This window comes from Mauremys mutica, chromosome 22, assembly GCF_020497125.1.
Source record: "Mauremys mutica isolate MM-2020 ecotype Southern chromosome 22, ASM2049712v1, whole genome shotgun sequence".
In the NCBI taxonomy this organism is placed as follows: Eukaryota; Metazoa; Chordata; order Testudines; family Geoemydidae; genus Mauremys; species Mauremys mutica.
In genome coordinates this window covers 17,162,115-17,172,271 of record NC_059093.1, presented here as the reverse complement: position 1 = coordinate 17,172,271, position 10,157 = coordinate 17,162,115, and the positions used below count along the sequence as shown (strand labels likewise).

General features: G+C 51.3%; 1 protein-coding gene across 2 annotated transcripts; it reads right to left on the bottom strand.

The window, feature by feature from the left end:
• Positions 1-3,723: 3,723 nt before the first annotated feature.
• SPA17 (sperm autoantigenic protein 17) lies at positions 3,724-9,107 on the bottom strand. Of its 2 annotated transcripts, none has more exons than XM_044997207.1 (5): positions 9,026-9,107; positions 6,884-7,064; positions 5,810-5,880; positions 5,174-5,233; positions 3,724-4,003 (listed from the first exon to the last, which is right to left on the bottom strand). In XM_044997207.1, exons 2-5 carry the CDS (start codon positions 7,035-7,037, stop codon positions 3,842-3,844), a joined length of 447 nt encoding a protein of 148 aa, XP_044853142.1. In that variant the 5' UTR covers positions 7,038-7,064; positions 9,026-9,107; the 3' UTR covers positions 3,724-3,841. The 2 variants fall into 2 exon arrangements, with proteins under 2 accessions (XP_044853142.1, XP_044853143.1); XM_044997208.1 differs by having other exon boundaries at positions 8,941-9,042.
• Positions 9,108-10,157: the final 1,050 nt, after the last annotated feature.

Below are 10,157 nucleotides of genomic sequence, written 5' to 3'. Positions count from 1 at the left end.
TCCCGGGTTCATCAGTAATCTCTCTGGAGCCCCGGGAGATTACTGATGAACACAGGAAGCGGAGTAGCACATGCCGCCTCTTCAGCCGCCCTGGAACCTGCATGGGGCATAATAAAGCAAAAACTTCCCCCCAAAATCCAGCAGCCGGGGGTCCGGCAGCAGCAGCACCAGGGGAGGCAGAGTTTCCCCCAGCCTATTATACCTGCCACGCACGAGTTCTATTTTGTTTGAATAATTATGTCCCTGGGGCAGAGACAGCATGAGCCTGACTGTAACCGACTGGTCGGGGCACTCAGCTGGCATGGGGAGACCCAACGTCAAGACCCTGTTCCAGTAACAGCTTCAGCAGGAGAGACTGAGAGAGACCCCCCACCTCAGAATGTCCCATAGCCCAGAGGCTACGGCATTCACCTCACAGGCGTCTCCCACAGACCGGGGGAGTGCTTCAACCGCTGGGCAAGAGGTAATAAGGGGGCTGCTGCTGCTTGCTCCAGTGGTGGTTTGTGCAGGGCCCAATCGGTTAGGCGACCGCTGACAGATCAGGCAAGGTGAGCAGGGCCATGCTTCGTTTGAGCACCCCACAGGGGCTTAGCTGTGAGACAGGCTCCAGGCAGCGGGACTTAGGCACCTGTGCACATGCTCACTGGCAGAAACTCTTCAAGTTCGGGGGCAGCTGAGCACGGACTTAGGCACCTAAGTCCCTTTGTAGATCTAGCCCTGCCTGTGGAAGTTGGAGTTAGGCCCAGATCCTCAAAGGTACTTGGGCACCTAATTCCTATTGTTTCCAATGGAAGTTAGGTGCCCACGTAGCTTTGAGGATCCAGGCCTTGGTCCTTCTGTGCCTTAGTTCCCCATCCGTGCAATGGGAATAATAGCACTTCCCTGCCTCACAGGGGTATGGGAGGATAAATACATTAGAGTTTGTGAGGTGCTCAAATACTATGGGAATGGAGAGCGTTTATGTACCAGAGAGAGATTTTCCACAGCCTTGCCTGAATGAGGAACCCTGGGTTGGTAGCATTTTACCCCGCTGAACGACTCCCCAAGGAGCAAGGCAAGGGGAATCAGGCCTGCTCATTCTACTTGCACATACACCAGTAAAAACCCCACTGAATTCAACGCAGTTCTGTTCACCGTCTTCCGTACTGAAGCCTTAGTCCCTAAAGACTCAACACGACTGCTTAGTTTTCAGTGGTTGGGGGCCGTCTTTCCAGCATTCATGGCGAGTGGCACAATAAGTGAGACTGAACTTAGTTTAGTACATTAGAAACGTTTAAGTTTATCAAGCAAGCGCTACGTTCACTCGCGTGAACGGCAGCCCCTTTGGCCTGTCACTGAAACAAAGCAGCCATGGAAAATGTGTTACCCAGCGTAGGCCCAGCGCGTCCAAACAAGGTGGCTAGAAGTTACTTTGAGACTGTAAAATATGTTAACTGCAGCACCGCAGTGCCTCCCCTCCCCCCCCGACCAAGCATCTTGATGGGGTTTGTAATGATAGCAGATGTCACATCCCTCGTTCAAGCAGGGATCTGTACTAAATTGTGACAACCTCAAGGGATACAAGAAAACTAAAAATAGAGCATTAAATATAATCTAGAGATGTGCACATTTACATATCTTTTCTTCCTCCTTCAGGCAGGGACCTTCAAGATGATCGAACGAGCATTCTTATCCTAAAAAGTCGAGCAATGAGTAAGAAATCTCAGGCGAGCGATTATAATAACTGCAGGGACCTTGGGAAATAACGCCCAATTACTGGGGCCAATTTATTAAGTTTTCATTAAAAAGTGTCTTGATCCCAACTGATGAGATAATCCTCCACCCGAGGAAAGGCGGAAGCTGGCAGGGAGCTTTTGTTCTTCAATCACTACTTTCCGTTTTGTGTTACAATATTTCTAAACTATTGATTCAAGACAAAGTGACAGCCTCGGTGCTGAATTCTGTCAGGTTCTGTCCCAACAGAAGTGTTCCCTTAAAAAAAAAAATATCTAAGTTTAGTGCTTAGGAAGGGTAGTAGAATAAACAGAATTTAGCCATCAGCCTAGCATGCCAGTTAAACCTCTGATAGGAATTGGACTGAGATTGACCCAGTCAATTCACAAAGGGCACCAGAGAGCTATACAATATCAGCTGTGCTCACCTGGCCTGGATTCAGGCTAGTGCGCTAGAACAGAAGAGACGTGGACCTGACCCCCCCTCAACCCCCCCGCTTCTCACACGCTTCTCACACGCTGAGCAAACTGGGTGCAAAATGCCAACATTCCACTGGGTAACATTTCATACCCGCTTTGCACGCAGGTTAAGTGACAACACAAGGGCTAAAACATGCAGAATCAAGCCTGCGTATGGCATTACCACTCCTAGGTCTTCCCAGTCCTCACAAATATTGAATCCAGTCTTTTGTTCTCGATTTTCTTCATCGTTTTCCCAGGCATCAATCTAATAATATGTTGCACTTTTATAGCATCTTTTCAACCAGGAATATCGAGCTACTTTACAAACACGGTTTAATTGCCTAGAGCCCCCCGACTACGAAGGCGGCAAAATGATCCCTAGTTTACCAATGGGGAAACTGCGGTGCATGGCGTGGGATCCATGAAGGTACTTAGGTGCCTAAACGTCAGATGTAGGCGCCTAAATCCAGTTTTAGCTTCACTGCAGTCCACGACACTCCCCTGAACCCTTTGGTGTCTAAACTCACTCAGCAGCTGACTTTGCAGAGTCAAAGCTGCTTAGGAGCCAGTGTTTCTGCCTATGAACATGGGCACTGCTGCCTTTCTTTAGGTGCCTGGACACCTACCTCATGCCTAAGCCCCAGAGCGATTCACAAGGAACAGGAAGATAGGCGTCCAGCCACCTAAGTCACATGCGGGGCCCAATCCAGTAGGCGTGCTCAGAGGCCATCGACTGGATCAGTCCCATTTAAAATCTGGCCAGTGGAGAAGCAGCAGCCCACCTTTTCACTCTGAACCCACTGGTTCAGGCACTCACCTGGGATGTGGGAGACTGAGGTTCTGGCAGAGGGAGAGAAGGGAGACCCCTGCTCAAAACCTGCCTCTCAGGAGAGTGCTGTAACCACTGAGCTATGGGATATTCAGATGCAGGCTCCCCCACTCTCTCCTGTTGAAGCTGTTGCACTCTGGATAAATAATGAAAGAGTGAGTACAGCAGCGGGACTGGATTTGGGGCCTCCCATCTCCCGGGTGGATGCCCAAATCACTAGATTACAGTCATTCCCACTCAGTCTCTCTGGCCCAGTGACTGTTCTGCTGTGGATAAACACTTAGTCATCAGGCCAGAGAGAGAGAGACCGACTCCATCGTCCAGTCCAGCCCAGGCTTTGGAGGCAGCAGGCCCCAGGTCTAGTCCCTGTGCAAGAGCACACCTGAGGAAGGTGGAGCAGAGCAGAAGCGACGGGATGCAGAACACATCTTTGGTGTTTGCTCCCATAGCCCCCTTCCCATTCTGTCGTCCTTTGGGGAGAGTTTGGAACCAGTGACCCTAACACGCAGCCAGTAAAACGACATGCTTCAGGCAATGGACTTTTTGCTTTTAGAACTAACATTTGCAAAAAGGCAGTTCTCTGTGGCTTACCAGATCACAACCAACTTGCTAGAGAAGTTCAGTGTTTACCCATCCAAATGAGTCTCTGCCAATGACAGATTGAGCAAGCAGCTCTGCAAACAGACTCAAAAAAAAAAAAAATCACACAGTGCTCAGGTGCATTTTGAATATGTGATGTTTATTAAACAAAAATAAACCTACTGTCAATACTGACAAACAAGCCATTCATTCACCTGCATCTGGTCTGGAAATCGTGACACTGGCAGGTCTAACGGCATTAGATTTCTTCCGTGGGATTCGTTGCATCCTGACCTAGTTCTTTCAGTCTCCTCACTGTCTCTCTTACCCTGTATCCCCTGTAGACAGCCTGGATTTTTGTGGCAGCTTTATCTTCTATTTCATGGGTGGTTGTTTCAAAGAGGCTGTGTTTGTCAAGCTCCTTCATTAAAGAAATAAAACCACAGAGGAAATGGCTTCGTAAACAGCTGACAGGCTGATCATTTTCTTGTAGTAAAAACGAATGCCTAAATTACAGTAAATCTGCATAATGTGCAGCCACTGAAAACTGCTGCTTCTCAAAGGCATTTTGGAAGCTGTGTGTGAACCAAAGGCTGAGTGGGAAACGAAATGTGTTTTGTCATCTGTACCTTTTTTGTTGCAACAGATCTAATTATTATTGGGGTTGTTTTTAGGGCCAAATCTTGAGGCCCTTACTCGGGCAGAACTTTCTCTGACTCACTGGGAGTCTAGTCTGAGTAAGAACATTGTGATTTGGTCCTTAAAAGACCAACTGCTCATCTCTGAGTTTCCAGAACACGAAGCTCCCTTCTGTGGGAAACTAACGGTGCCATTAAACTATCAGCATTTGCCAAGAGTTACTACTTGGTGGTGTGTGATACGATAGTTATTTCCTGCTAAGTACGGGGGGGAAATGGTGGCCTCTCGTTCCCAGGGAGTGATGATAACTGTTGGCAAATGCTGATTTTTAAAAATGATGAGCCCTGTAAGCCTGAACCATACTAAGCATGACAGAGACTGAGTTACTAAGCAGAGGGAGAGAAAAAGAGAGACCTATTTTCAGTGGGAGATACAAATCAGGTATTTGTATCCCCAACCTCCAACAAGGTGCCCCAGCTGGGAATGATGGAGAGAAGCAAGTCAAATCCCACACCAAGTTGCAGTTAGAGCATCATATTAACTAATTAGCTGGGGGGAATGATTTCACTAACTCAGTGATCTAGAAACTAACATCCAGAATGGGGAAGGAGGGACACAGAGCCTCACAACAAAGGCAAATTCTCTGCAGATAAGAATGATCTGCTTTATAAATGCTAATGGACCAAATGCATCCCGGGTGAAACTCTACGGAAAAGTCACCCCAAAGCTGACTCTGACTCCACACTCTGGGAAATCACATTGAACAGTAGAAAGGGGTGGATCCTAAGCCAGCTGGAACAAAAGGCCTTGATTTTCTCTCTTCAAATTATTTGGAGAGAGATGCTTTGGAACTGGTGGAGCACTTCCAACTCCTGCTTAGCCATCTGGACATGGACACAAGGTGCAGCTCCAGCAGAGTCAAAATCCAGGCAGACTTTGGGAGATTACTTACGGGCTCCATGGATGAATCTTTCATCGACTCCTTCACCTCTTCTTGCAAAGATACAGCCTCCTGGAAGAAAAACAGAAAAAAATAAAGGTTCATCCAACTGTTCCTTCACAATAGGAAAGAGCTCCAGTCTGAGTCTCCGTGGAGACTGCTCCAGAACAAGGATCCCAAATGGAAATTCAGCTTCTCCCCATCTGTGTGAATCTGTAATTCCCCTGGTCCCATTTCTCAGTTTAAGCACTAGCTCAACTTCCACGAATGTTCTCAGTGGTACCTGATGACAGAACGAGGAGTAATGGTCTCAAGTTGCAGGGGGGGGTGAGTTCGGTTGGATATTAGGAAAAACTTTTTCACTAGGAGGGTGGTGAAGCACTGGAATGGGTTACCTAGGGAGGTGGTGGAATCTCCTTCCTTAGAGGTTTTTAAGGCCCGGCTTGACAAAGCCCTGGCTGGGATGATGGAGTTGGGGATTGGTCCTGCTTTGAGCAGGGGGTTGGACTAGATGACCACCTGAGGTTCCTTCCAACCCTGATATTCTATGATTCTAATTGAAGTTCAAAAGCATTGGGTGAGATTTTGCTTTTTAGTCCTGTGCACTGCATTAAGACGAGACCCCTCAGGGCAGCAATCCCAGCCTACCTCAAAAGCTTTGTTGTTGTAGAACCTGTCGTCCAGTTTAGACCCCCATTCTGCTGGGTCAAACTTGGTTTCTGAAAATAAATACCAACATTTATCATGTCAATGTCAAGCTAGTCATTAAGACAGGAAGTTCCCCAGTCCAGTTACACTCACTCAGCAGGCTGACAGGAGAATGAACATGATAGATTCAGAACAGAGGCAGCCTTGTCTGTGAGAAAAAAAAAATGCTATTTTCTGCACTGCCACCAGGGGAGGGTAAAGGCCATGGCAGTTCTCCTTACAGCCCCAAAGTGTGGATCTGACTGGGAGGAGGAAGTTGATTACCTTACACTGAGGGATGTGCATTCTTGCTCCCTGGACATTCCCTGCTGACAAGCTTTTCTTGTGCGATAACCACACAAAAGCCTCTTACCCTGTAGTGTAATTTATTCTACATTAAAAAAATATTAAGTGGAAACCATAGTGAGACTGAATAGTTTTGAGTCTGCATGTTCATCATCCCGTAACCAAACATATTCAGAAAATTAGATTGCTTCCGCAAGCCTGCCATTTTCTAAAGGGTTACAGAGAATGTCAGTTATAAGCTAATGAGTTAAGAAAGGCCGTGTAGCAGGAAGAAAAAGGAATTATGAAGGAGGGAGAGAAATATAATAAGCTTGAAATGGGAAAATGCAATAAAGAAAATGGATACAGGGATCTATGATGCATGAAGAGTAGGGAAACCCATGAAACAGTCATTCATGTTTGTATAGTAATTAATATTAGGATCTTTAACGGCCATTAAAGGGAGACATGTCATCCATAGGCAGGTCTGACATTCCATGCAGCTAAGAGCCATACATACACACAGAAAAGGAAATACAAATATGGCAGCTCAGAAAACCTTGTCGTTTTAGCACTATAACACCCGTTAGGAAGGAATTTTTAAATCTCCATTTTAGGAACTGGGAAAACAGAGATGTTGAACTTAAGTACCCTAGGTCACACAGGGAGAATAGAATTCAGTTCTTTTGACTCAGCCCTCTACTGTAACTTTCTTTTATAAGCAAAATTCCTCATTTACTTTACACTCACTTTCTCTTTTATCCAGCAGCTCTTCAAAATAGTTGGCTGCAAAGGCTGGTATATCTTCAGGCTGCTCCCTCAAAACTTCTCTGGCTAGTCCTTCTAGCAGATTTGCAAATCCCGGCGGAATGCGGTGATGGGTGTTTGAGAATGGTATAGACATGGTGTCGGAACAGGCCTTCTATGGCACCTGCAGTTCCATTTAAAGAGCATGGGCTAGTTACTTCTCGCCTGGGTCCAGCATTCAGAATTCATTGCTATTCGCTCAAATACAAGGTAGAGTTCAGAGAGCTAGCAAATGGTATAGTTAAGCTTATGGAATTCACACCTTCCCCAGCCTATGCCCCTCAATAAAGTGTGAATATCAATGCCCACACAGGCTCTTTATTTCTAACATTATTAAATACAGGCAATTTATTTTTTTACTCTCTTAAAAATAACACTTTTTTGGGTTTAAATTTGTAGAACTCAACATTATGGTCATGACTTTAATTACAAGGCAAGTCAAGGAATGAAGGAGTTAAGGTTTCAATTCAATCTCACTGCACATACATATTTTCAGACATGCAGAAAATTTCCCTTTTCACAGGCACAATTTGTATTTGCAGTGGGATTGTGGGAGCAAAGCTGATTTTTAACCTCCAGTTACCGGATTAGCACAGTCAGGCAGCTGGATGTATAAATAGTCAGCGTTGCATTTAACGGTGCAAATTCTATGGATGCAACTTGTGGCTGCACAACAAATCCTGCATCTTGACAGGGGGTTAGACTAGATGACCCTTGAGTCCCTTCTAACCCTATGGCTCTAGGAGGATTCTATGAGAGAGGCCACCCTTCCGAAAGTGCACCCAGACAAGCTGGAAGGCAGAAGTGGGTCAGTGCCAGCACTTATCTCTCTCTCTCTCGAGCGAGAGGGGTTTCAGTTCAGGCAGCTGGATCAGGTCTCCCGACAGGACTAGCAGGGGAAGCTGGTTTTGAGCAGGTCATGGAGCCGCTCTTCGCAGCTGAGTGCCCCTGGGGTAGCTGCCTGCTGGCACATGGCCCATGGCTCCCAGATTTCCAGCCAGCTTCAGGCAGCCACAGTGAGGCCCTTTTAGCAGTGATGCTGTGGCTGGCACAGGACATGGAGCCCCCGGGGAGAAAGTTCCTGCCATGAAAGTGCTGGCTGCACCTTGCCCCGAGTGTGTATGTGGGGAGTCCTGGGATCCACAGCTGCACCCCACACCTGGCCCAGTGTGTGGGGGGGGGCTGGCCTGGAGCGAGCTGTGTGTGAACGGGGTGGGGCTCGCAGCTAGAGATCCCCTGGGACTCCTCTCGCCCACACAGACATCGGGCCGGGCACAGCTAGGGACTGCCCACCAGGTGAAGAGTCGTGCTAGGGACCCCCCTGGGCTCGGTATGTGTGTGTGGGGGGGAGTCCCGGGGGTCCCTAGCTGCACCCTGCGCCCGGCCTGGGGTGTGTGTGTGGGGGGGAGTCCCGGGGGTCCCTAGCTGCACCCTGCGCCCGGCCTGGGGTGTGTGGGGGGGGAGTCCCGGGGGGTCCCTAGCAGCACCCTGCGCCCGGCCCGGGGTGTGTGTGTGGGGGGGAGTCCCGGGGGTCCCTAGCTGCACCCTGCGCCCGGCCTGGGGTGTGTGTGTGTGGGAGTCCTGGGGGGTCCCTAGCTGCACCCTGCGCCCGGCCTGGGGTGTGTGTGGGGGGGAGTCCCGGGGGGTCCCGAGCAGCACCCTGCGCCCGGCCTGGGGTGTGTGGGGGGGGAGTCCCGGGGGGTCCCTAGCAGCACCCTGCGCCCGGCCTGGGGTGTGTGTGGGGGGGAGTCCCGGGGGTCCCTAGCTGCACCCTGCGCTTGGCCCGGGGTGTGTGTGGGGGGGAGTCCCGGGGGCCCCTAGCTGCACCCTGCGCCCCGGCCCGGGGGGGGTGTGGGGGGGGAGTCCCGGGGGGGTCCCTAGCAGCACCCTGCGCCCGGCCCGGGGGGTGTGTGGTGCAGGGGGTCCCGGGGGGGGTCCCTAGCTGCACCCTGCGCCCGGGGTGGTGGGGGGGGCGAGGTCGCGGCGAGCCCCCCGCTCACACGCGGCTCGCGCCAGGCCCGCGCCCCCACGGCGGGAGTCCCGGCCCGGGGCACTAACGGCCTCGGCCCCCGGGCGGGCTCTTACCGCTCCGCCCGGCCGCTCCTTGGACGCTTCTGTTGCCCGGCAACAAGACCCCGCCCCTCCCCCCGGCTTGGGCTGGTGCCCGGGAAGGGCCAAACGCGAAGCAGAACCCGGCCCCGCCCATCTCCCCGTAGGCCCCGCCCCCGGCCCCAGCTGGGACGCCCGGGCCAGTGGCACTGGAGAGCCCGGGGGCGCCTGGCTGCAGCGTGCACCGGGCCGGCCCCAGGGCAGGTTTGCCTCCCGCCTGGAACGTGAGGCCTCAGCCCAGAACCAGCCCGGCGGGGCCCGAACCTGGTTTCCAGCCTCTGCCCAAGGCCGGCCTGCGGCATCGCGCCCACGCCCCGGGCTCAGCTCCCCTATACAGGAGCCCTGGGAGGCGGACGTCTGACCATTGCGTGCCCAAGCAACGCCCCCCTGGCTGAGCTCTCCGTGGGCTGCCTGCAGCCGCGCCAGGGTTGCCAGTTTGGGCTGGATGTGTTTCTGGCTATTTCATCACGTGACAATCTTTTAATTAAAGATGAATCTTTAATTCCTGGAGACGCCCGGTCAGTCCTGGAGGGTTGGCAACCCTAAGCCTCGCCTGGCTCTGTGGGCCCTTTGCTGGCGTCAGAACTACGGAACATCTGGCCCGGTTGCTTGGAGGGGCTTGTCACCCACAGGGCTGACACCAGGCTGAGCCTGACTGTAGTGATAGGGCTGAGGGCCACCTGGGTCTCCTGGGTCTCACAGGGGCGGCTGCTGGGGAAAGCCCATGTGGAGGAGTCTAATGTGTGGTGGCTGCTGGTCAAGCTCATTAGTGGCTCCGTAGTTGCTCTGTGCCCCTGGCTTTGAGGCACATGAGATTTTTCCCCTAAACTCAATTGTACCCAAGGGCTTTGGTTCTGTGAGTGGTGTGACCTGTCCCTGTTCATCTGGGGGCTTTGGTAAGAAAGGGCTGTGTCTGTGCTAGACACTTCCCCCTCCCCCTGATTTCCCACTATTGCTGTTACCAGCTTATGTCCACTGGTGTCCATCCCCCCCACCCCCATCCTGCTAACTTTCCCCGCCTCTGGCCTCCTTTTTACTCAATGACTGGAGGTGGAAGCTTATCATAGAATCTCAGGGTTGGAAGGGACCTCAGGAGGTCATCTAGTCC

Excerpts from the sequence above, each read along its gene's own strand:
- SPA17 (XM_044997207.1), bottom strand. The coding sequence starts at position 7,037 with ATGTCTATACCATTCTCAAACACCCATCACCGCATTCCGCCGGGATTT. Across the intron at positions 5,234-5,809 it reads ACAACAACAAAGCTTTTGAG|GAGGCTGTATCTTTGCAAGA; the intron begins GTAGGCTGGGAT and ends TTTTTCTTCCAG. Across the intron at positions 4,004-5,173 it reads AAGATTCATCCATGGAGCCC|GAGCTTGACAAACACAGCCT; the intron begins GTAAGTAATCTC and ends TCTTTAATGAAG.